Here is a 27071-nt window from a genome sequence, read left to right as displayed (position 1 = left end):
AGTATCACACATGATTGGCTCAGCAGACAGTATCACATATGATTGGCTCAGCAGACAGTATCACATATATTTGGCTCAGCAGACAGTATCACATATGATTGGCTCCGCAGACAGTATCACACATGATTGGCTCAGCAGACAGTATCACACATGATAAGCTTAGATACATCAGCTCAGCAGACAGTATCACACATGATAAGCTTAGATACATCAGCTCAGCAGACAGTATCACACATGATTGGCTCAGCAGACAGTATCACATATGATAAGCTTAGATACATCAGCTCAGTAGACAGTATCACACATGTTAAAAGGGTTATCCCATCTTAGACAATGGGGGCATATCGCTATTATATGCCCCCATTGTCTGATAGGTGCGGGTCCTACCTCTGGGACCCGCACCTACAAGGAGAACGGAGCCGGGGAGAGTCGTGGCTGGAGGACCCCGTCCACCACCAGGCGCAGCTCCCCGTCTCTCCCATTGAAGTGATGCGCGGCCAACGCTCCCATTCATTTCTATGGGGCCGACGGAAAGAGCCAAGCCAGCTAGCATAGAATTGAATGGAGGGCGGCTGCACATGCGCAGTGCGCCCTCGTCAACTTTCTATGCTCCATTCTCCTTGTAGGTACGGGTCCCAGAGGTCCCCACCATCACAAGAACAGGGACCCCCCCTTTCACACAGCATATCCACTGATGCTCTATTTATTTTCTATGAGACTGCAGGAGATAGTTAGGTACAGCACTCCACTGTCTTCTGTAGCCCTATAGAAATGAATGGAGTAGCAGTATGCTTGACTGTGGTACCATTCATACAGGAAGGAAGGGACACAGCAGGACCCCCGTTCGTGTGATTGGTGGGGGTCCCAGCAATATGAGTTCCGTGATCTTTTTTAGGGGACAAGTATAATAGTATCTTGGAGCAACCCCTTAAGGTTCATCAGCTCAGCAGATTCTATGAAATATTACAGGCTTAGATACACAGGTGTAATGAACAGTATCTAACATTTCAAGCTTAGATACTCATGCCAGGAAGACGCTGTGAAGCAATATAGGCTTAAAGGGGTATTCCGGTAGTTAAACGTTATCCCCTATCCACAGGATGGCCAAGCGCTGTACTCGGCTATCTCAAGAACTCCCATAGAAATGAGCGGAGCGCCAGCACACATGTGCTACCAGCCGCTCCAGTCACTTCAGTGGAGCTGCACGGGGTACGGGGCTCCCGTTCTCGTAATCATTGGGAGTCCCAGCAGTAGGATCCCCACCAATCTGATAGTTATCCGCTATTCGAGCAATTTCTGGAGGAGTTTACTCTTCCCTGAAGTTTCCTTTTACCAGTTTCTACAGTTCTGCACGCCTTTCGGGCACAGTTTAAAACCTGTTCCGCAAGGTGTGAAGTGGTACCTATTATGCAACAGATCCTGCGAAAGGGTTAATATCTTTAATTTATAGAAACCTACTTATTGAGTCAATGGGAGATGGAATACTTCTGGCCAAGCAGAAATGGGAGAAAGATGTAGGTCCCATATCGATAGACCAATGGAACAAGGTGTTGGCATTTGTCGCAACAGCTCTCAGTTTGCGAGGGTCGGCATATGTCACAACTACTGCTTATTCACTGAGTATACAGTTATTCCTATATATTGGGGTTAGACCTGATCCTTCTTGTCCGAGATGCGGAACGGGCCCTGCATCTACTCGACGTATGTTATGGGGATGCACACGTCTGTCTGGGTTTTGAAGGCGATTTGGGACGTTTATTGTGTCCATGTCCCGTTTTATCCCAGGGCTTGTATTCTGGGTATTTTAGGGCCATGCACCTTAGTACTTCTTAGTGTGCAACGCTTACTATTTCAGGCCCAGAAGATGATTGCACAGCATTGGATTCGCCCCCATCCTCCCACTATTAATGGGTTTCTTGGGAGGGTAAATGAAGTCCTTCGTCTTGAGACTGGAGTCTAGATGAAAAGAAAATATGTTTCCAAATTCACAGCCCTGTGGGACAAATGGTTCTCTGCTAGCAGGGAACTCCCTTCTTTCCAACTTGTCTGATCCTTCCTGTAGATTACGGTAACGTTCCTTCTGCTGTACACGTGTGGCCAACCTGATTTTCGCTATGTTGTACAGGAAAAGTCCTGAGTATAGTAGGATAGGTGGGTGGGATGTTCTAGTGGCGTATGGTGCACTCTGAACCCTTGAACATAGGTTCTGCGTTGTCGGCTATATTTTGACAGGATATAGATGTGGCTCTTGGTAACCGTTTCTTCGCTTGGTGGTGGGTGGGACTTTAGGGAAAGGGTGTGACGTATTTACTGGAATGCCGTTGTCCCTATCATTTGTATACTAAGAAAATTAGAAAATGTTTAATAAAAACTATCTGATTTAAAAAAAAGGATTTGATATACTGGCTTTCACTAGAGTTAACGTTTCATGATGGAGAATATAAAGCTGGGTGGTTCTTAGTCAGTATCGCATGATAGGCTTTGATAGGGAACCAGTTAACTTAAAAATAGTAAAGCCATGTCCGTGCTCTTATATGAATCATTGTGTCATGTTTTGAGAATTCGATCCTCTGGTCTTAATTATGACTCCTGGTGATAAACAATGGCCCACAGTCCTACAAGGATTCTTGGAGGATGTTTCTGTAGTTACTCAGTTTGTTGTCTCTCTTACATAGCGTGTGTATCTCCCAGTCCTTGTTCGTAGCCCTAGGGATCTGTTTAGGCCAGAACAAAAACTCTACGAGCTTGCGTGAAAGTATTCATTCTTCATTTCTTGAGTTTTCTAAAGAATGATCTCTCTAAATCTGTGGTATGTGTCCTCCCTGGGAAACCTCAGCAGATGTATGAAATATCATCCTCCTGATAGACAACATGATTCAGTAATATCTGTTACTGATTATCGACTCAACAATTGGCAACTGGAAGGCTCTAGTTAACGCTAGTGGCCAGCACAATGGTGGTGAGCATCTCAAGATGCCTGTTGTGTCACCACTGATAGAAAATGTTTTTTTTTTTTTCTAATATTCTGGAGTAAATATGATTAAGATTTTCCCAAACCTGATAATAAAACGAAAAAATTTATTTACCTGAAATTTTGATCTCCTGTAGTCTGTAGGCAGCACCGTCACGAACGGGCTAAAGCCCCCTAGGTATGACTAGTCAGAGACCGGTTTATAATTAGTAATTATCAATCAATCAATTAACCAATCACCGTAGCCCGTATAAAGCTGAACAGGAGGAAGGAGCCAGTATTTGTATAAAGCAATATTAAATTAATTAAAGGGAGGGAAAGCTGTGCTGCCTACGGACTACAGGGAATGAAAATTTCAGGTAAATACATTTTCATTTTCATGGACGTCCTACGGCAGCACCGTCAGAAATAGGACTTACAAAGCAGTGTGTGGGAGAAAAGACTACATTCAAATATTCTATGGGAAATAGAGGCCTATGGAGTGAGAATGTCTAGCCTATATTTTCCCATCAGCATTGCAGATATCCAAAAGGGAAAAAAAATACACTGACTCCTTCCTCCGGCTCAGCTTTATAGGGGCCGGGGTGATTGATCATTACTGCTTATTGACCTGTCTCTGTCTATTTGTACCCAGAGGGCTTTAACCCATTCCTGACTATGCTCCCATATCAGAAGTAAATGTCTCACAGAAACCAAAGCCCAGTGGGCCATGGTTTTGGCATCCTGGTACTGATTTGGCTTCAGGATTGGGAACTTTAAGTTACAGAAGAGCCGAAGTGCATCCCAAGCACAGATGCCTATTGTAGCTGTAATATAATTATGCACAGCTGGAATAAGTTCATCAGCGTCTAGAATATAGTGGAACATGTGTACAGATATAGGGATTGCACACGCATATGATTAGGCATATTAAACAGCTTGTTTCAATCCAGGCGTCTTCCTGTTAGTTTCTGTTCTTACGTCAGAAAGCTTGTGTTTACAGGCTCCTCGAGACATCTCGGCCATCTAGGAGCGATTGCTCTGCTCTCACACAAGATACTCCATCATTATTTCACATCTAGTGGTTAAATGTCACGGCCACGGTTATGGTCGTGACTCCTTGGGAGCCGCATACAGTTGCCCGCGGTTGTGGTTGTTGTGTCAACCGCGGCTGAGGCATAATGTAGTTGGCCTCAGTGCGGTTGCCGCGGACAACAGCTATGTGTGCGGTTCCCGGGGAGTTGTGTGCGTGTGTGGATGCACTTTGTTGGTATGTCTGTTGTGCACTGTAGTTTATGTTTGGTGCGCACGGACATCGTCCTTTCACTGTGGCTGCCCGTGGCAACGTTTGGTATTATGTACATGTGGTGGCAGTGTCTCGGCCTTCGGGCTGTCTCCCAGGACGGCTGCCACCCATGTCGCTGCCAGCGGCAACAGCCACAGGGTGATCTTAGTTTGGTCACTTCCCCTGTATGTTTGGTGTTTTCCTTTCCTGTGGTGCTGGAAGGGTTAACCCTCTTCCCAGTGTGTGAGTGATGTCACTGCGTGTGTCCGACTGAGGGTGTGGCTTCTTGGCCTATAAAGCCTGAGTGTCTTGCATGGTTCAGTAGGTTGCCTCAGCCCTGCTAGCTGGAGCAGCCTCCTGTGTATTTGACCTGCCTGTGAGAGCCACCCCTGTGGTCATAAAAGTATTCTTGCCATGTTTATGTCTTTATGTGTGTGTTGTTGTATGTTGTTCTGTTGGGACCTTCTTATGTTTCTGTGCAGCATACGGTTCTGGATCCCTCTCTGTTTAGGGATCCAGTCAGCAAGGCTGTGGCAGGTTGGTGAACTTCTTGTTCGCCTGCCATTTCCGTATTACTGCTCATGTCCCCCTTTTTCCCAACAGCTTGGCCATTGAGACTCCGGCTCCTCCGTGCCAAGGAGGAGTAGGTCGTCTTACCCAGCTCCTAGCTCAGGGATCTGCGGAGGGTAAGACAGGGCTCCGAGGTTCCTGCGCATGGGTCCTCCTACCTTAAAGGTCGGCCCATGCAGGTTAGGAGTTAGGGTCAGGGTAGGGATGCGTGAGGAGGTGACCTGCTCCCTATCCTGTTCTCATGGCCGAGTAGCCACTACACCACCTGGCATCTCACGGCTGAGGGTTTCCCCCATCCTCAGCCGTGACAGTATGACCACAGCGGCTTCTCGCCTGGCGGCTCCCTCGAAAGAGGGTAAAGCATGCACCGCTGTCTGCGGATGGGGTGCATGCGCGCTCTTCGGAGGGAGAGCGTTCTGGGGGTTTCGCCTTTGATGGCGCGGTGAGTGGCGTTCCCCGCCTTCCCTTCACCGCTGCCTCGCTTGTCGTCCCCGCTTGGCGTCCCCCTGATTTCTGGCACGTGGTGTTGTTTGGTGTGTGGTGCGCACACCTTCGAAAGAGGGTGCAGCATGCAGGGCCAGTCTCTTGTGGCCTGCATGCGCGTTCTCCGGAGGGAGAGCGTCCCGGGGGGATCACCGTTAACGGCACGGTTGGTGGCTTTTCCCCGCCACCGTACCTTCCGTGTCCGTGTTGGTGGTCCCTCGTCCCTCTCCATGTTCCCATCTCTGGTCGTTTGCTGGCAGCACCCCGTAAGTGGTCCGGCTGCGTGCTGGTTAGGGGTGTCTGCTGGCAGCGACTGGAGTGGGAACGTGAGTGGAGAGTCCCCTCGTCCATCTCTCAGTAGGTTCTTTCCCCTTTATCGCTGGTGCGGGCTGCAGTCCTCGTCGGACTGGCTAGTGTGAGCCGGGAGAGGATGCAGCTGACAGCGACCCTTTTTTTTTGGAACCGGCTCTGAGAGTGGACGTCCCCTTCTCCCATCCCCTTGTGTTGGAGTCCCTCACGTGTTTTTTTTGGTGGGGGGGGGGCTTTGAGGGGTGGGAGTGTCACGGCCACGGTTATGGTCGTGACTCCTTGGGAGCCGCATACAGTTGCCCGCGGTTGTGGTTGTTGTGTCAACCGCGGCTGAGGCATAATGTAGTTGGCCTCAGTGCGGTTGCCGTGGACAACAGCTATGTGTGCGGTTCCCGGGGAGTTGTGTGCGTGTGTGGATGCACTTTGTTGGTATGTCTGTTGTGCACTGTAGTTTATGTTTGGTGCGCACGGACATCGTCCTTTCACTGTGGCTGCCCGTGGCAACGTTTGGTATTATGTACATGTGGTGGCAGTGTCTCGGCCTTCGGGCTGTCTCCCAGGACGGCTGCCACCCATGTTGCTGCCAGCGGCAACAGCCACAAGGTGATCTTAGTTTGGTCACTTCCCCTGTATGTTTGGTGTTTTCCTTTCCTGTGGTGCTGGAAGGGTTAACCCTCTTCCCAGTGTGTGTGATGTCACTGGGTGTGTCCGACTGAGGGTGTGGCTTCTTGGCCTATAAAGCCTGAGTGTCTTGCATGGTTCAGTAGGTTGCTTCAGCCCTGCTAGCTGGAGCAGCCTCCTGTGTATTTGACCTGCCTGTGAGAGCCACCCCTGTGGTCATAAAAGTATTCTTGCCATGTTTATGTCTTTATGTGTGTGTTGTTGTATGTTGTTCTGTTGGGACCTTCTTATGTTTCTGTGCAGCATACGGTTCTGGATCCCTCTCTGTTTAGGGATCCAGTCAGCAAGGCTGTGGCAGGTTGGTGAACTTCTTGTTCGCCTGCCATTTCCGTATTACTGTTCATGTCCCCCTTTTTCCCAACAGCTTGACCATTGAGACTCCGGCTCCTCCGTGCCAAGGAGGAGTAGGTTGTCTTACCCAGCTCCTAGCTCAGGGATCTGCGGAGGGTAAGACAGGGCTCCGAGGTTCCTGCGCATGGGTCCTCCTACCTTAAAGGTCGGCCCATGCAGGTTAGGAGTTAGGGTCAGGGTAGGGATGCGTGAGGAGGTGACCTGCTCCCTATCCTGTTCTCATGGCCGAGTAGCCACTACACCACCTGGCATCTCACGGCTGAGGGTTTCCCCCATCCTCAGCCGTGACATTAAAGCGGTTTTCCATGAATAATTAACTGTTAACTGAAGGCTCCTAGCCTGCATCGCCTACTTGCCTTCGTCCTGCTGTTGTGGTCCTGTGCCCTGCCTCTTGTTCCTCCATCTTCCGTTCCCTGGCTTGTTTTATTCTGGCTGGCTATAGACATGGTCTCTTGTGTCGCTGCAGCCAATGACTGACTTCAGCAGTGACATGTCCCCAAGCGGCCTATCACCACTGAAACCAGTCATTGTCTGCAGCGGTGCAGGTGCCATGTCCATGCTCCAGCCAGAAGAGAACACGGGGACTGGAAGATGGAGAAATGCGAGTCAGTGCGCAAGACCAGAGTGGCAGGGAATAGGTAAGTATGAATCTTTTCAGATATTCTTCCTGAATATATGTTTTCATTGGGGAGAAGGAAATAAGTTGCTGATGGCAGCTTAAGTTAGGTTCACATCAGTGAACCATATACCTCACAACTTTGTAGAGGGGCACATTGTGTGGCACGCGAATCAAATTTTTTCCACACTAGGTGACGCCTCTAAATCCGCCCAAAACATAACTATACACCTAATCCCACCCAGTCCCCTTAATACCCCCACATAGTAATTATTCCCTCTTCATGCCACCGCACAGTATTTATGCCCACATTGTGTCTTCACAGAATTATGCCCAACTGTCCCCCCTTTATATGCCCACATTGTGCCCCCAGTAATTTGCCCACATTGTGCCCTCAGTAATATGCCTACATTGTGCCCCCCAGTAATATGCCCACATTGTGCCCCCAGTAATATGCCCACATTGTGCCCCCGGTAATATGCCCACATTGAGCCCCCGGTAATATGCCCACATTGTGCCCCCGGTAATATGCCAACACTGTGCCCCCCAGTAATATGCCCACACTGGGCCCCCCAGTAATATGCCCACATTGTGCCCCCCAATAATATGCCCACATTGTGCCCCCCAATAATATGCCCACATTGTGACCCCCAATAATATGCCCACATTGTGCCCCCCAATAATATGCCCACATTGTGCCCCCCAGTAATATGCCCACATTGTGCCCCCAGTAATATGCCAACATTTTTCCCCCCAGTAATATGCCAACATTGTGCCCCCAAAAAGTAAAAAAATAAATAAACACCACATACTTACCTTCTAGCAAGCAGCAGCAGCAGGACATCGGCTGCCCTAGTCTGTGAAGGAGGCGGAGCCCATGCTGACGGCCGCCCCCACCCCCCGCACAGACCAGAGGAGTGGAGAGCAGGCAGGGGGGAGGGATGATGAAGCAGGGAACCTATGCCGGCTCTCTGCTTCATCATATTACAGGTAACTGTCTCTGCTTCCTATGGACAGCTGCCAGAAAGCGGGACATACCTCCCCCGTACCGGGACAGCCACTGTAATCCGGGACTGTCCCACCGGATCTGGGACGGTTGGGAGGTATGGAACCTGTATTCTGTCCCTGCATATAAACAAAATACTAGAATTTCGGCATTTGCTCGACAGTGAACCTAGCCTTATCTCCCATGAGATCAATGATATTCAGGTGGCCTTATCGATCTTTCTCCTGGCATCTGATTTTAAGGAAGAGTTGGCATACCCCCATACACACCAAATTTATGTATGGTCAGATTTAGGCCATGACAGAATTTGTGTATATTCTTTTTCCATCCAAATTTCTTGGCTTTGTTAAATAATCCTAAAGTTGTCCGTACAACCTCATTATCTTCTGAGGAGGAGTCAGGAGATCCCCACACACATTAGATTGTTGGCCAGTCCTGTCAAGGGGGTCATTGACTCTCAAGATGGAAGCGTAAACGATGCTACTGACCAAGGGCTCGTTCACACAAACGTATTTTGCATGCCGTATACAGAACCTTTCATTTCAACGGGTCCGCAAAAGATGCAGACATCACTCCGTGTGCTGTCCGCATTCCGTTGCTCCGTTTCGTGGCCCCGCAAAAATTATGAGTCCTGTCCTATTCTTGTCCATTTTGCAGACAAGAATAGGCATTTCTATAATAGGCCTCCTGTTTCGTTCCGCAAATTGCGGAAGGCACACGGGCACCATCCGTGTTTTGTGGATTTGAAATGAAACGAGGAAGATGTGCTTTACCTGCAGACTGTCAGCTGTAATTTGAGGGTATTTACATGCAAATCAGGTGAACGGTGCAGGAATTACAGCAGTTTGCATCTGTGCCTCCCACTTGTTAAGGAACCAGAAGTAATGGGACAAAATAATAATCATAAATCAAACTTTCACTTTTTAATACTTGGTTGCAAATCCTTTGCAGTCAATTACAGCCTGAAGTCTGGAACGCATAGACATCACCAGACGCTGGGTCTCATCCCTGGTGATGCTCTGCCAGGCCTCTACTGCAACTGACTTCAGTTCCTGCTGGTTCTTGGGGCATTTTCCCTTCAGTTTTGTCTTCAGCAAGTGAAATGCTCAATCGGATTCAGGTCCGGTGATTGACTTGGCCATTGCAGAACATTCCACTTCTTTCCCTTAAAAAACTCTTTGGTTGCTTTTGCAGTATGCTTTGGGTCATTGTCCATCTGCACTGTGAAGCGCCGTCCAATGAGTTCTGAAGCATTTGGCTGAATATGAGCAGATAATATTGCCCGAAACACTTCAGAATTCATCCTGCTGCTTTTGTCAGCAGTCACATCATCAATAAATACAAGAGAACCAGTTCCATTGGCAGCCATACATGCCCACGCCATGACACTACCACCACCATGCTTCACTGATGAGGTGGTATGCTTAGGATCATGAGCAGTTCCTTTCCTTCTCCATACTCTTCCCATCACTGTGGTACAAGTTGATCTTGGTCTCATCTGTCCATAGGATGTTGTTCCAGAACTGGGAAGGCTTTTTTAGATGTCGTTTGGCAAACTCTAATCTGGCCTTCCTGTTTGTGAGGCTCACCAATGGTTTACATCTTGTGGTGAACCCTCTGTATTCACTCTGGTGAAATCTTCTCTTGATTGTTGACTTTGACACACATACACCTACCTCCCGGAGAGTGCTCTTGATCTGGCCAACTGTTGAAGGGTGTTTTCTTCACCAAGGAAAGAATTCCTCGGTCATCCACCACAGTTGTTTTCCGTTGTCTTCTGGGTCTTTTGGTGTTGCTGCGCTCACCGGTGCGTTCCTTCTTTTTAAGAATGTTCCAAACAGTTGTTTCGGCCAGGCCTAATGTTTTTGCTATCTCTCTGATGGGTTTGTTGTGTTTTTTCAGCCTAATGATGGCTTGCTTCACTGATAGTGACAGCTCTTTGGATCCCATCTTGAGAGTTGACAGCAACAGATTCCAAATGCAAATAGCAGACTGGAAATGACCTCTGGACCTTTTATCTGCTCATTGTAATTGGGCTAATGAGGGAATAACACACACCCGGCCATGGAACAGCTGAGAAGACAATTGTCCCATTACTTTTGGTCCCTTTACAAGTGGGAGGCACATATACAAACTGCTGTAATTCCTGCACCGTTCACCTGATTTGGATGTAAATACCCTCAAATTAAAGCTGACAGTCTGCAGGTAAATCTGACAGTCTGCAGGTAAAGCTCATCTTGTTCGTTTCATTTCAAATCCATTGTGGTGGTGTATAGAGCCAAAAATGTTAGAATTGTGTAGTGTCCCAATATTTATGGACCTGGCTGTACCTGTATATCTCTATACATAGCATATAATATGAACTGGCCCTTCCGTTTTTCAAAGTAATATGGACCTATTTCTGTCAGTGATATTGTAGTGGTATTATCTATGTCCAGTCACCTTCTATGGCGGCGCCTCTCCTTCTATTAGGCTGCCAGTCTATTTAATTGGTGGCGATAGTGGTTTCTCTGCTTTCCTCCAAAATAGATGGTTTTCTGTGTTATCTGTTGATAACTGGGTGTCCTCAACTAGATCCTTCCAAAAATATCTGCGGAGCAGTCTCAGGACACAATATCCCTATCAATTTACTATTTAAGGAAACACAACCCATAGCGGATGTGGTAACATGTGGCCAGTGGTGGATGAGACATTAAAGGCCTATGTTATGTCAGTATAAAACGATGATCAGTAAGGAAGACCATAAATTATATGGTCTTTTTAAAATTTTTATTTTATTTTATGATACAGATGATTACAGAGGGTAGAAGAAGGTAACGGGCAAACATGTCGCTGTTTTAGGATGGAGTGATATTACTGTTACTTTGCTGCTTAAATTGTCATCGCTTCTGATTTATAACTTATTTCTAATGAACATTATCCTGGTGATGCTGCAAAGCCTCAGTGGAGATCCCCAGGGGCTGTAAGATGCAGCACGAGAACTACTGGATATAGTCCTGTTCACATTACAATAGAGCCTTCTGTCAGGGACATACATTGGGAGAATTTCCCGACATACACCACCACTGGAAGGCTGCCACATATGCCATGTATAGGCGTTCAGCGATTGCCCAAACGTTGCTGTAATTGGATTATGTGCACCAAATATAATAAAGCTTCAGGCTTTTCTTGCAATTTACAGGTGGATTTCAGTGGAATCCACTCCCCAAAGTATCCTGGTTCACGTATTCCCCATTTGGATATACTAGGATTATTAAGTGCCAGATGGAAGGAATTTTACTGTATTGTGTATTTCATTATTTTTTATTTTTTTCCCCCAAGTTGCTCGCTGGTGTCACGACTTGAAGATCCAGGACGGAGAGGCTGCCTGCTATTCACCCCGAGGTGGTGGTTATCGCAGTACGCTTGGAACGCGGTGCAGTTTGTCATGTGACCAGGGATACCGACTGATTGGCCAGAGCTCTGTACGTTGTTTACATAACCGCCGCTGGTCGGGATATGCTCACTGCAGGCGTAAGTGACCTTGTGGTAAGCTGACCGTTATGGTAATAGACATGTGTAACTAATATTATTATTATTTTGGTATTTTTTTTATCATTTATATTTTTATTATCATTAGCTTGATTATTTTTATTTTATTGTAACACATTATTATGCTACTTTATGTAGGGGAGGGTCTATTGAAGCCTAAGACCTAGCTATTTCCTCTTCTCACAGTGAACCCTCATTGGAATTACTTCTTTATTTTAGGGATCCAATGTCATGTTTTGCCAGCAATCCCGTATGGGTCATACCAGTGTACGGCTGGTGTTTATGAGGGTTCCCGTTGTGATTATACTTGCTCTCCAGGCTATCAGATTGAGGGTGATCGCAATCGTGTCTGCATGGAAGATGGGCTCTGGAGCGGAGGAGAACCTTTTTGTGTAGGTAAATTTTCAGAAAAATTGATTGATACGGCAACACGTGTCTTGTCACAATGAGGTGACCACTTCTGTGGCCCTTTAATTTACAAGTATCTTTGATGGTGGCTGAATGCATTTCAGGGTTTTGCAGTGGAGGTGTTGAGAGCAGGAGCGCACGGCGTCATTGGTTGCTATGACGCTGTGCGCTTCATGCCGCCGCTGCTGTACAGTAATGCACTCGTATAGTGTATTACTGTAGTGCAGCGGCGGCATGAAGGGCACAGCGTCATAGCAACCAATGACGCCGTGCGCTCCTGCTCTCAACAGGAATCCAGGCCGTGTTACTACGGACCACTCTCGGCCGTGTGCATGAGGCCTTAGTGTTTTGCGGTCCGCAAAAAAAACAACGGATGAAGTCCGTATGGCGGATCCATTGTAACAATGCCTATCCTTGTCTGCAAAATGGACAAGAGTAGAACATGTTCTATTTTTCTTTTTTTTGCGGGGCTACGGAACAGAGCAACGGATGCGGACAGCATCTTTTGCGGCCCCGTTGCAGTGAAAGGGTTCACAGCCAAGCCGCAAAAAATGCATCTCTGATGCGGAACCAAACCACGTTCGTGTGCATGTAGGCTTAACCTGAGGATTGTCTCCATGGACAATGTGAAACTTAAAGGCCCCTTTCACACAGGCGAGTATTCCGTGCGGATGCGATGCTGTTCACATGTGCGGTGATTTTCACGCATCACTTGTGCGTTGCGTGAAAATCGCAGCATGCTCTATTTTGTGCGTTTTTCACGTAACGCAGGCCCCATAGAAATGAATGGGGCTGCGTTAAAATCGCAAGCATCCGCAAGCAAGTACGGATGCGGTGCGATTTTCACGCATGGTTGCTAGGAGACGATCGGGATGGAGACCCGATCATTATTATTTTCCCTTATAACATGGTTATAAGGGAAAATAATAGCATTCTGAATACAGGATGCATAGTACAATAGAGCTGGAGGGGTTAAAAAATAAAAATAAAATTTTTAACTCGCCTTAGTCCACTTGATCGCGCAGCCCGACTTCTCTTCTGTCTCCTTCTTTGCTGATTGCAGGAACAGGACCTGTGGTGACGTCACTCCGGTCATCACATGATCCATCACATGATCTTTTACCATGGTGATGGATCATGTGATGGACCATGTGATGACCGGAGTGATGTCACCACAGGTCCTGTTCCTGCAATCAGCAAAGAAGGAGACAGAAGAGATGCCGTCTGCGCGATCAAGTGGACTAAAGTGAGTTAAATTATTATTATTATTTTTTAAACCCCTCCAGCCCTATTGTACGAAGCATTCTGTATTCAGAATGCTATTATTTTCCCTTATAACCATGTTATAAGGGAAAATAATACAATCTACAGAACACAGGGGTCAAGTCCTGGGAAAAAAAGTGTGGGAACTCACCCAAGATTCAGTGCCTCCGTGTGAAGTCACGGCACGCGGTGTATGCAAAGGGCAGGGAAGGTCGGGAGGAGGAGCAAGCAAGTGCCTTATTTTTCGCCCTATAAGATGCACCTAGGTTTTAGAGGAGGACAATAAGAAAAAAATATTTTTTATTACACCTCAGGTCAGACCTCCAATGTTAATCATACCTCAGCTAACAGCCCCAATAAGATCCCCAATGTTAATAAGAACCCAATAAGACCTCAGATCAGACCTCAGCTCAGACCCCAATATGAATCACCCCCAATCAGACCTCAGATAAGAGCCCCATGCCTTATAGCAGCCCCAGTAGCCTCATAGCAGCCCCCAGTAGCCTCATAACAGCCCCCAGTACCTCTCCAGCAGCCCCCACTAGCCTCATAGCAGCCCCTAGTGCCTCTCCAGCAGCCCCCAGTGCCTCTCCAGCAGCCCCAGTGCCTCTCCATCAGCCCCCAGTAGCCTCATAGCAGCCCCCAGTAGCCTCATAGCAGCCCCCAGTGCCTCTCCACCAGCCCCCAGTGCCTTTCCACCAGCCCCCAGTGCCTTTCCACCAGCCCCCAGTGCCTCTCCACCAGCCCCCAGTAGCCTCATAGCAGCCCCCAGTAGCCTCATAACAGCCCCCAGTACCTCTCCAGCAGCCCCCACTAGCCTCATAGCAGCCCCTAGTGCCTCTCCAGCAGCCCCCAGTGCCTCTCCAGCAGCCCCCAGTGCCTCTCCATCAGCCCCCAGTAGCCTCATAGCAGCCCCCAGTGCCTCTCCACCAGCCCCCAGTGCCTTTCCACCAGCCCCCAGTGCCTCTCCACCAGCCCCCAGTAGCCTCATAGCAGCTCCCAGTGCCTCTCCAGCAGCCCCAGTGCCTCTCCATCAGCCCCCAGTAGCCTCATAGCAGCCCCCAGTGCCTCTCCATCAGCCCTCCCTTGTCACTCTCTTTCTCCTCAATCCCTCCCTCCCTTGTCACTCTCTTTCTCCCCCTCCCTTGTCACTCTCTTTCTCCCCCCTCCCCCCTTGTCACTCTCTTTCTCCCTCCTCCCTTGTCACTCTCTTTCTCCCCGCTCCCCTATTTTCACTCTTTCTCCCCCTCCCTCCCTTGTCACTCTTTTTCTCCCCCTCCCTCCCTTGTCACTCTCTTTTTCTCCCCCTCCCTCCCTTGTCACTCTTTTTCTCCCCCTCCCTCCCTTGTCACTCTCTTTTTCTCCCCCTCCCTCCCTTGTCACTCTCTTTTTCTCCCCCTCCCTCCCTTGTCACTCTCTTTTTCTCCCCCTCCCTCCCTTGTCACTCTCTCTTTCTCCCCGCTCCCCTATTGTCACTCTCTTTCTTCCCCTCCCTGGTCACTCTCTTTCTCCCCCCCTCCCTCCCTCCCTTGTCACTCTCTTTCTCCCCCTCCCTCCCTTGTCACTCTCTCTTTCTTCCCTCCCTCCCTTGTCACTCTCTTTTTTCCCCCTCCCTCCCTCGTCACTCTCTTTTTCTCCCCCTCCCTCCATTGTCACTCTCTCTTTCTCCCCCTCCCTCCATTGTCACTCTCTCTTTCTCCCCCTCCCTCCATTGTCACTCTCTCTTTCTCACCCTCCCTCCATTGTCACTCTCTTTCTCCCCGCTCCCCCATTGTCACTCTCTTTCTCCCCCTCCCTCCCTTCTCACTCTCTCTTTCTCCCCACCCACCTCTAGTGTAGCCTCTAGTGTAGCGTGGCTGAGCTCTGTCCGGTCCTTGGTACAGAAGCATTTGTTTTCTGTACCCGGCCGGACTAAGTGAGCACTTCCTGTCAGTCCGGCCGGGTTCAGGAAACAAAAGCTCCTGTACCAAGGACCGGACAGAGCTCAGCCACGCTACACTAGAGGCGCTTACCTCCTGTCAGTCCCTCTTTTCATCCTGCGCCAGAGCGGGGCGCCGACAGTGTTGAGGGGCACAATGCCGCTGCCCTGCTGAAAGGGAACGGCGTTCCTGCTAAGAAAAAAGCGCAGGAACGCCGTTCCCACGCGTTCCTGCAGGACTCGAGCCCTGACAGAACACCAATCCCAATCCTGAACTTCTATGAAGAAGTTCAGGTTTGGGTATCAAACATGCGCGATTTTTCTCACGCGAGTGCAAAACGCATTACAATGTTTTGCACTCGCAAGGAAAAATTGTGCCTGTTCCCGCAACGCACCCGCACCTTTTCCCGCAACGCCCGTGTGAAACCAGCCAAAGAGTTGCTGCACTTTCACACAATTTAATTTAATAGAGAATTGTGTAACCAGCAAATTTCTAAATTACTTCATTTAAAAAAAATCTGTCTGCATCCACCTGAAAAAAACTGTAATTTCATGGCCATTAGGGTCTCACATCCGCCTAACTTGGAGTCCACTGCTTGTTCTTAGGCTAGACTCATCTCTAGTAACAGAGACACAGAAGACAGTTCACTGGAAATTCGGGGGGTGTCAGAGCTAGCTGAGATCCTTAGTTTGACTGTCTCGACACTGCTTCGGAAGAGCAGAGAAGCTCATTTGTGTCTATAAGTCTGATCAATCAGTCTTTATCACTTTTCTGAGCTCCCTAGAAGAAAACAAACATAGTGGGAAGTGAGGTCACTGCATACAGTACTGGCAAATTCAACATAAGGGAGACACCCCCTGCTTGTGAGAGAAGTAAATCTAGCTGTGCAAATGAAACAGTAAATAATATAGCTGAGGAAAACATTAAGGTAAACTCCTTCACAGTCATGATTCTACAATGAAGCACAGCCATTATGCAAGCTTTTTTTTAAAACTCAGGATTGCTTTAAAATTCATGCTGCCGATCCTATTAATTTCTAGATATACCTGCGCTGATTGCACAGAATATATTACAATGGTTTGGATTCATGTGTTTATTGCTACAACTCATATTATATTATTTTACCAGAGATATTAGTATCATGGCTGGTATCCTGGCAACCTTGTATTTATTGTCATTTAAAGGGGTGTGGTTATTACCTTTAAAATCTGTCCCTGCTGTGTACTGATGAGCGGCAAGAACCCTGACACAGTTCTCTCTACAGATCAGTCTCTGACCTGGCTGATATAAGCTGCTGTGCATATTTTTTCCCATGCAGCATTGCCTTAAAGAGCCTCTGTCAGCATAATCAACCCTACTGCCTGGTAGGGTTGATCATGCTGATTAAAACGATGCCCTTCTTTTGTCTGTATGTTAAACAGCTGCAGAGATATCTGCGTTTTTATCCATATGCAAATTAGCACATTGGAGCACCAGAGGCCAGGGTCAAATCCTTGGAGCACTCCTTGTATTAAACCCATGTGCTCTCCCTCCCCTTAATAGATGGGGCTAGACATCAGTATGTTGCGTTGCGGGCAGAGCTGCGTCCTAGAGCTGTGTCATGGCATGTACATATCATATGCACAGCTCCGCACCCTAGAGCTACAACATGCTCATTTTCATATAATAAAAATGCAGATATCTTTAAGATTAGTCGTCATACACCGCTGAGTCTCCTCATTGAGAACCAGGTGCTCACCACTGGGCAATTGTCCAAGGCCTGAATTTCCTAGGAGACCCTCAAGGACTGGGTCCTTAGGAGAAAACTAAGAGTGGCGCATACAAGCCTTCAGTGCTCTGGACCACAGGGGACTCTACCTACCTCCTCAAGATAGGCCATCAGTAGATCGGCAGGGGTCCAGCACATTGCCACCCTTGCCGATCAGCTTTTCGGTGTAGCTCCATCAAAGTTGGTACAGGAGCTACAGAGCACCATCTACATTGTAGCGGAGGGAGCTCATTATTATAGCGCTGCTCCCCCTGAAGTGAATGGGAGCAGCGCCATAGTAGCTCCGTCTACTACAATGTTGATGGTCTTGTGCTGCTTCGGCGCCTACTTCTACCAATGGAGCTACAGAGAACTGTTAATCATCGGGTGTGTGAGTGCTAGACGGGCAGACTGGCCATAGACCCTACAGGGAAATTTACAGTTGGCCCAGAGCCCAGAGGGCCGCCTGAGGCCTCCTCATGGCTGCCGGCTGGGTACATAAAGATCTGATCCTCTAACCATTAATTAATACTAGGAGCATCAGGTACTTATACACCTAGCCAAAATCCGCAGGTGTCCTTCTGAACTCAACTGCATCCTCAGGACAGTGATATAGTTGAAAACTGTGGTGAAGGTGGCAGTATTTTGGGGGCGGCAGTATTTTGGGCGGCACTGTGGTATTTGGTTCTGCTGAGGCAGTTTTGTGCGCTGTACTATGCTGATTCTGTATATTGTTCTGCACTACAGTATTGCAGGCTCTACCTAATGAATAGGTGCTGGGGGATTCATCATGATCCGATTTTACATAATTGTTCAAAAGTAGAATGTTGTTCTTAAAAATAGTCTTTTGAAGTGATTATTCATCATTGGCTGCTAAGTTGTTTTCGAGAACTGTATAGTTTTCTTGTTTTCTATCAGATGTTGATCCACCCAAGATTCAGTGCCCGACTCCAAGGGTAAAAGTTGCCGAGCCAGAGAAACTGACCGCTGTGGTGTACTGGGGAAGCCCGAAGGTCAAGGATACAGCTGATGGTGTTATAACAAGGCGAGGGGGGATAACATGCCAAATCACTGCATTAAATGAAATTAAAGGGTTTTTCCACAATGGACATTCATCTCCTAAACACAGGATAGGTGATAAATGTCCTGCACTGCTGGAAGATAGAGCACCAGAGTGCAAGCTTGACCACTGCTCCATTCAGATTCCACAACCAAAGTGAGAGGGAACAGGAGTCAGACCCCATTGCGGGAAAGCCCCATTAAGGGGCCCAAACTCTGCTGTAACCTTTGCACACAAGCCTTAGCGGCAAAGAGGCTTAGTTTATGAAATGACCCCAAAAATTTGAAACAAAAGCCTAGCCGCAAATAATCATATGGAATTGCCCACTACCACCTGCTGTGGCTGGGCCCATAGAAGGATCCGTTAGTGGGTCAGTCTTACCCTGAAGACAATGGGGTTCATTTATCAAAGACCGATAAAACTCCCTGCGCTGCCGGAGGATGTGCCTAAGGTGTAGGCCGTGCACCTGGAGTGAAAACTACTGCAGTCCCTGATCAGTTTCCTGGGGCTGATGGCCTGGCCCCTGCCATGCTCCAAAACCACTCCCACCACTCCCCAGTGGCGAGGACAGAGTAAAACCACCTATGAGACAAAATGTAATTACACAAACGTTTAAAAAGTCACAAAACCCAGGCTTAAGCAGTTTAGGAAATGACCCCCCGATGTCTTTATGAAACCAGAAGATCACTGTAGTCAACCTAACTTGTTTTTTTTGTATCTAGAGTGTTGCGGAGAGGTCCTGAACCAGGATCTCAGCTCCGTGAAGGTGAACACATCATCCGATATACAGCATATGACAGCGCAAACAACCGCGCAAGCTGTAAATTTACAGTAAAAGTACAAGGCATGTATTCAACTATCCAGATCTCCAGACTTCAGCATTGTGATTTTGTGCATCATGGTAGCTATCTACAGTTATTGGGGCACATTTACTAAGGGACTTTCCACTTTTTTAGGTGTAAAATGGTCACAAGTCCCCTTTTCTAACGGGCCGTGCCAGGATCGGGACTCCAGCCGCGGCAAATTTACGCCTGGAGCAAGGACTGCCACAGATGCGCCTGATTTAGATTAGACAAATCCAACGGCCGCACAGAGGGGGAAACTAAGAGCAGCGTAAAAAGCTGGTCTTAGTAAATGTTCTCCCTTGTGGCACCTTTATCAAGCTTGTCGTTTTAAGACCACAATTACACTGCAGTGGTAGAGTCGCCTGTCAGTATTTTGCAGGCTATTTATTAAAACTCGCACCGCAGTTGATGAATGAGAGAAGGCGTCTTCGTATTAGTCAGGTCTCTGGTGGTTCAATTTCAATAAGACTGGTCTAATTAGTATGCACATGAAAAAATGTGCTGTATAAAGTCGCATGTCTATCTAAAAGTGCAACTTTTATTGCAAAAATAGTAGCACTTTATCACTCAAAAATGATGAATAAAAATAAGCCAGTGGAGTAAAAAATTATACTGTTTTTGGGCACATTTCACAAAAGGCACATCTACATAAATAATTTTAAAAAAAAGTGCAGATTGGTCTAAAAATTTCAAAATTGTCAAATGAGGCGCAAATGCCTCTAAAACAGGTGCACTTTCAATAGTAAATGCACCGGAAAAAAGACTGTCTAAAAGAGCATTTTTTTCGACCAAAAACAAGCACAAACACTATAATAAATGTGTTTTTTTTGCAGTAAGAAGATGTCCCATTCTTTCTCCTCCACTTCACGGTTACATCACCTGTAGCTCTGCTGGGAATAACTACGGAGCTAATTGTGAATATCACTGTGAGGGGGGCTATGAGCGTCAGGGGCCAGCTCTGCGGGTCTGCCTATTCAGTCAGCAGTGGGCTGGATCCCCAGCGATATGTACACGTGAGTAGACCACTTGTATCTGATTTCTCTAAGGGCTCATGCGCACGAGCGTATTTTCTTTCTGTGTCCGTTTGTTTTCTTTTTGTGGACTGTATGCAGAACCAATACATTTCAATGGGTCTTCAAAAAAAACGGAAGTTACTCCGTGTGCATTCCGTTTCCATATGTCCATATTTCCGTTCTGCAAAAAATAAATAAAACATGTCCGATTATTGTCTGCATTACGGACAAGGATAGGACTGTTCTATTAGGGGCCGGCTGTTCTGTTCCTCAAAATACGGGATGCATACGGACATCATCCGTGTTTTTTGTAGACGCAAAATACATACGGTCGTGTGCATGAGCCCTAAACATTATGACTTTTTTTTTAAAAAGAGCAGTATTTTAGAGAACTGCCCTATACAGTCAGTAATGTAGACTCAATGTCATACTTGGACGTCACATAACTCTGTTGCTTGTCGTCTGTTTTATTTTAAGCCATGCAGATCAACGTCAACGTGAATTCTGCAGGCGGCTTCATAGACCAGTTTTTTGAGAAGCAGCAACTACTGATTATTTCTACCCCCAGCTCTTCGGACAGGTACTACAGACTTCAGAGTGCTGCTCTGCAGGTAAGGCTGACACCCATCCTGGCTAACGTTAATTGTAGCTGACAAATTCTGCAGAGAGTATCCCGTGAGACTGAAGACTCTCACACTCCGTGCATTTCTGTTTTGCATTTGCTTTTGATGCACATAATGATTTCTTCTCCATTCACATCCAAAGTCCATCAAGAGTCCAAATTTCAGGGCAATTTCACAGTTGGGGCGCATGCACACGGCCGTTGATGTTTTTGCAGCCTGCAAATAGCGGATCCGCAAAACACGGCCGTGTGCATTCTGCATTTTGAGGAATAGAATGGCCGTCCCCTCCATTAGACTGTGATGTATCTTTATTGTAGGAACTCGTTTTACATGGGATAAGTAAACATGTTAATGTCAACTTTGTAAAAACTAACAAAGACATGATCTTGTGCTGAGTATATGAAAAGAGGTATCTCCCAAGGGACGAGAACCTTCTTGCTAGCACCTTCCAAGTGGCTCCCTATGAGTCAAAATCCAACTTTTTAAGAAGCCTCGGGATATGACAGAAGAATATAACCAAGCCAAATGTCCATCTGTAGACAGCTGTTTTGGGGTGCTTGCCCCTCGTCAGTACAGAGTAGGATTCTGACTGGCTGAACGCTTAGGCGAAGTGCTGTGTATGGAGGCTGGACTATACTCCCTTGTCATATCCCAAGGCTTGTTAAAAAGTAGGATTTTTACTTATAGGGAGGGAGGTGACACGGACGAGATGGTTCTCTTTCTTTTGGAGATACCTCTCTGCGTTTTCTTTTCCATACACAGCTGGTCTCTTTAAGGAGACCCAGCACCCCACCTAAGCTGTGGTGAGTATGACATGATGGGTACAGGTCCGCTATCTGTGGCGGATGAAAGCAGATTATTGTTTCTCATTGTGATCAGAAATTGTGTTTAAACTAAGGATTTCACCGAGGGATTGTCTGGATTTCTATGTCCATAGATGTATACAATATATCGATCGGCACTGCGGGAAATAGAGTGGCGGTGCGCGTGTCCCAGGGCAGGCGTCCCATATAGATAAAAAGAAAAAAACAGACCGGCACTCGCTGTCAGTATATAATCTTGTGATTTATTGTCACATCCCAGTGACGTGTTTCGGCATACTCTCTGACTTTATCAAACTGTTTGATAGAGTATGCCGAAACGCGTCACTGGGATGGGACTATAAATCACAAGATTATATACGAACTATGTCAATAGAGTCTTGAGTCATTTCTCAATAGCTACCTGTTTAGATATTTTCTTAATATGAGCTAACTTACAATATTATGTTTGAATATCTCATATAGACGTTCCGCACCATAACTTTAAAAGTCTCATATCTGAGTGTTAGCCTGATGTCACGGCCACGGTTATGGTCGTGACTCCTTGGGAGCCGCATACAGTTGCCCGCGGTTGTGGTTGTTGTGTCAAGGGGTCTCAGTCGCTGTCAGCCCCTTCTGAGCAGGAGCCCATGCAGCTGGGGTTGATTGCTTCTGACAATAGAAGATTCAGCTCACATGGGAGGGTTTGTTTTTGTTGTGGAGGTATAAATCATTTGGCAAATATTTGTCCCTCTAGGAGATTCAGGCAGTTTTCTGGGAGTAATAAAGAAAACCACAGTGCGGGGAAGGATGTCAGTGCACACCACAAAACACCATGCACACAGACATACCAAAAGTGCATACACACATGCACACAACTCCCAGGGAACCGCACACATAGCTGTTGTCCGCGGCAACCGCACTGAGGCCAACTACATTATGCCTCAGCTGCGGTTGACACAACAACCCAAACCGCGGGCAACTGTATGCGGCTCCCCAGGAGTCACGGCCATAACCGTGGCCGTGACACCTGATCAACATTTCACCTATTCCTGGCTGATTGGACACAGTGGGGTAGATACTTTATCAATGTCTTTTCAACACCCGGCAACTCTACCAATTTGTTCTTTTCGGCAGCCACCAGGAATGGAAACAACACAGTCAATGGAACCGAAGCAGAAGGCTCCATCCAGTGTGCAGTGGTCGTTCTGGGTTCTGCACCTCACCTCACTTCACACAGTAGATGGAGCTTTCTGCTTCTGGCTCTGTCCACTTTGTTGGTTCCAGGGGCTTCTAAAAACAGCTGGGGGCTGCTGGGTATTGGACCTATAGAAAATAGAATCTGGGAATCTGCAATTATCGTGCGGTCTAATAGGGGGCCTAAGACTTTATCTACTCCCTAAATTTCACACATCCTTTCTTCAAAGAGAGCAACTTGTGGTCTGGATCAGCGTCATGTCGTAGTGGTTGAGTTGGTGGGAGAGATGCCAAAAGAGGTGGGACGTGTACGAGCTCAGCAACTGTCAACAGAACTCATCGAGCAATTAAGGTAATTTAAAAAATCTTTGTGATAGGATTTCTACAAAATGTTTCAATCTTGTAATGGGAGGCGTCTCCATGATGTCTGTTTATGGCCCAGTTTTATATTGTATTATATGTGGAACCTCAAGTTCCTGCAGCTTTTGTGTGCCACATAACCCGCATTACATCCATAACTTGAGATGGTACAGGTGTGTCCGATTCATGTGCTGCTCGGAATGGTTTAGAGCTAAATTGTGATGTTTCTTGCCTGACTGGGGGTCATTCAGTTGCTTGACTACATTACCTAACATGCTTTTAGTAAATGAAGGAGGTCTACAGCATCCACTCAGGGCCCCATTGAAAATGCCTATTCTTGTCTGCAAAACGGAGAAGAATAAGGCATGTTCTATCATTTGCAGCTCGGCCGCACAGATGCAGACAGCACACGGATAACATCTGTTTGCAGCTCCATAGAAAAGAATAGGTTTATGTGCAATCCTCCAAAAATGCAGATTGGGCACAGACTTAAAATACGGTAGTTTGAATGCCCCCTTACACGGTGAAATTTGCTTTTGGGTCATTCCTATAGTTACGCTGTGGTTTTACCCTATCCACGGCAATCGATGACCACCTCTGGAGCCTGCTCCTGATATTAAGGCCTAGTAGGGGCAAGGATCATGTGAATGTTGTAAAGCATGAAAGGTAGAAATAGAACAGTAAACCTCCTCTTACTTATCAAACGCTTCACATAATTCCCACAGACAGGCCTTGCATATCTCCAGATCATACTTCAATATGGTTCTCATCGACAAGTACGGTGTTGACCGGGAACGATACGTGGAACCTACGACCTCCGATGAGATCTTCACTTTTATAGACACCTATCTACTGAGCCCCTTGGAACTCGCTCAGCTGGAGGCCAACAAGGAGAACTGTGAATGATGGACATCGCTGCTGCTCTGCACAAAGAGGGAACTGGTGATCGAATCCGTGGAAACAGTCATAATCCTAGCGGAAATTAGTTTTTTTAAATAAAATATTTATTAAATAAAACTCGTATAAACTAGAACATATAATTTGCTGTGATCAGTATGAAATATGCAAACTTATCATTTATATTGTTATAAATTACTGCTTTGGCCTAATTAACACTGTCCCTTTACGAAGCCATTTCAACATGTTCATAAGTCAATTAGCACATATAAACTGGGGATACACAGGGGACCTTCAGACTATGTCAGAGCCACAGCATGGTGTGTAGTACTGGTGTGGCAGGCTACGGAGCACAACCCCCGGGCTAGGCTGGGTCACATGACTGTGTCCCAGCCACGGACCCTCAAACCATCTTCATATCTGCAGTGTTTTACAGTACCAGCAAAGTGAATGAGTTCTACCATGTTTCATTCACATGGTAGAAATCAAAGGCAGAAACTGACCTATGGCGAGTCTGCAAGCATGTGAATTTATACTGCGGATTTCACCCTTTTCACTTGGTGCGGTTTTTTTTTCTGTGGGAAATTACAAGTAGAGATGAGCTAATCAGCTGTGGATGGTACATCCAAAGTCGATTCGCTAAAAACTTTGTTCTAGTACTGTACGGCGATCCCACTCCATACAGTATTAGGGCTCATGTACACAAACGTATTTTCTTTCCGCTTGGTTTATATTTTGCGGACCGTATGTAGAACCATTGACTTCAATGGGTCCGCAAAAACAACGGAAGGTGCTCCGTGTGCATTCCGTTTCAATATTTCAGTTCCGCAAAAAAGTAGTGCATGCGCTATTATTGTCTGTAAATCACGGTCCAAGGCCCCATTCAAGTCAATGGGTCCGCAAAAAATACAGAACGCACACGGAACACATCCATATGTCATCCCGATCCATACTGTAGAAATGCTGTGCCCAGCCCATATTGCTTATGTGTTTGGCGATTAATAAGTTACTGTTTCCATTTCTGATCCGCAAATAAACGATCAAATACGAAAACAATATGAATATGTTTTGTGCCACAACGGAACAGAAAACCTCAGATGATACGAAACAACGGATCTGTGAAAAACGGACCGCAAAACAACGGTCGTGTGCATGAGCCCTTAGAATGTGTTGACTCTGATGAGCCGAAGTTTATTACTTCGCAAACTCCCGCGAGACCATGTAATAACTTCAGGAATTAAGCATTACTGTAAAAACCTTGGTACCGAACTCTGGGAGGTTAGCCATCACAGCCGTAGTCTCGTGTGGACCCAACCTTGATGTGGTTTCCAGCAAGGAGCCAGCTCAGACAGTGATTGGCTGAATGGGTTTTCCTTGGTATTTCTGGCGCGTCAATTCAGGACCAGGAAGTGAAGAAAAGCAGAGACTGGAGCAGCTTCAGCTGGGAATCGGTGGTCGTGAGGGCTCTTCCACACGAGCGGATCCCGTGCGTGGAATCCACTGCGTGAAAGAGAGCCAAGAGACACGGAACATTAACATGATTGATAACGCTCCGTGCCTCTCTGTGACCTTTTTACTACAAAATCACAGTGACAACTTTTTCAATCATGTTATTGGTCCCTGTCCGGAACGGGGCTTGGCTCTGTTTCACGCAACAGATTACCCGCACGGCATCCGCTTGTGTGAAGGAGCCCTAATGGCTTTTTTTTATTTGTAAACCTTTCTGACTTTTTTTTTTGCCATCTAAGGGTATATTCACCCTGTGGCATTGTGGAAAGTCCACAGCACATTACAGTACCAGCAAAGTGGATGAAATGTTATAGAATTCCTTCCACATGCTGTATACAAAATCTGCAGGAGAGGCCGACCTGTTGTGCAGATTTAAAGCTGCAGTCAGTTTGTGCTGTGGATCTCCACCTTTTGCACGTTTGTAGCAAAGTCCAGGTCAAATCTGCAGATTTTGCCATGGGTTTGTCAAAACTTTTGCCACAGAATCACGGATAAATCCTCTTCACAGAAGTTCGGGCTTGGGATCAGTGTTCTGTAGATTGTATTATTTTCCCTTATAACATGGTTATAAGGGAAAATAATAGCATTCTGAATACAGAATGCATAGTACAATAGCGCTGGAGGGGTTAAAAAAGAAATATATAATGTAACTCACCTTAATCCACTTGCTTGCGCAGCCGGCATCTGTTCTGTGCTGTGTACAGGAAAAGGACCTGTGGTGATGTCACTCCGGTCATCACATGGTCCATCACCATGGTAAAAGATCATGTGATGACCAGAGTGACGTCACCACAGGTACTTTTCCTGTACACAGCACAGAAGAGATGCCGGCTGCGTGAGCAAGCAGATTAAGGGGAGTTAAATTATTAATATTTTTTTAACCCCTCCAGCGCTATTGTACTATGCATTCTGTATTAAGAATGCTATTATTTTCCATTATAACCATGTTATAAGGGAAAATAATAAAGATTGGGTCCCCATCCCGATCATCTCCTAGCAACCGTGCGTGAAAATCGCACCGCATCCGCACTTGCTTGCGATTTTCACGCACCCCATTCACTTCTATGGGGCCTGCGTTGCGTGAAAAACGCACAAAATAGAGCTTGCTGCGATTTTCACGCAATGCACAAGTGAGGCGTGAAAATCACCGCTCATGTGCACAGCCCCATAGAAATGAATGGGTCCTGATTCAGTGCGGGTGCAATGCGTTCAACTCACGCATTGCCCCCGCGCGGAAAACTCGCCCGTGTGAAAGGGGCCTAACTGTATTATGGTTTTTGCAGTGTTTTTTTTTAGTTTTTTGGAAAACTTCCGGAAAACTGCAGCAAACAACGCACGATGGACATAAATTGGAGAATAAAGGCTACAGAATTACCTGTGCAAGTAATAGCTTCTAATAGACCAGACTATGCCAAGGAACATTTTGCTGGCTAAAGGTTAGAAAATGTTTTTCCCCTATATACTGTGGTCAACAGAGGAGACATTAAAGTTGTTCTTCCAAGAGCAGTAGCAGCCAGTTCCTTGGCAGGTCTTTCCCTGTAGATTGAACTTAGAAAACCCTCACTTTTCTTCATGACATCATTTGGCAAACCTTCTCTAGACAGGTCAATGACTAATATCTGGCAGTAAAAGTGATGTTCTTTTCAAA

General features: G+C 46.7%; 1 protein-coding gene across 5 annotated transcripts in view; it reads left to right on the top strand.

The window, feature by feature from the left end:
• The window catches only part of SRPX2 (sushi repeat containing protein X-linked 2), a 39284-nt gene extending 15234 nt beyond the window's left edge, over positions 1 to 24050 (top strand). For 4 of the 5 annotated variants that reach the window (XM_044275123.1, XM_044275122.1, XM_044275125.1 and 1 more), the window contains 8 exons: positions 11573 to 11764; positions 12002 to 12178; positions 18038 to 18164; positions 18902 to 19023; positions 19858 to 20037; positions 20515 to 20648; positions 22888 to 23009; positions 23743 to 24050. In XM_044275123.1, the coding sequence (XP_044131058.1) occupies positions 11573 to 11764; positions 12002 to 12178; positions 18038 to 18164; positions 18902 to 19023; positions 19858 to 20037; positions 20515 to 20648; positions 22888 to 23009; positions 23743 to 23923 (1235 nt within the window). In that variant the 3' untranslated portion in view covers positions 23924 to 24050. The remainder of the gene's footprint in view (positions 1 to 11572; positions 11765 to 12001; positions 12179 to 18037; positions 18165 to 18901; positions 19024 to 19857; positions 20038 to 20514; positions 20649 to 22887; positions 23010 to 23742) is intronic. The other variant, XR_006387380.1, reaches the window with a different exon arrangement.
• The last annotated feature ends 3021 nt before the right edge of the window (positions 24051 to 27071 follow it).

Source organism: Bufo gargarizans, unplaced genomic scaffold (genome assembly GCF_014858855.1).
Source record: "Bufo gargarizans isolate SCDJY-AF-19 unplaced genomic scaffold, ASM1485885v1 original_scaffold_889_pilon, whole genome shotgun sequence".
In the NCBI taxonomy this organism is placed as follows: domain Eukaryota; kingdom Metazoa; phylum Chordata; class Amphibia; order Anura; family Bufonidae; genus Bufo; species Bufo gargarizans.
The sequence above is the reverse complement of the archived record's forward strand: the minus strand, read 5'-3'. Positions and strand labels throughout refer to the sequence as shown.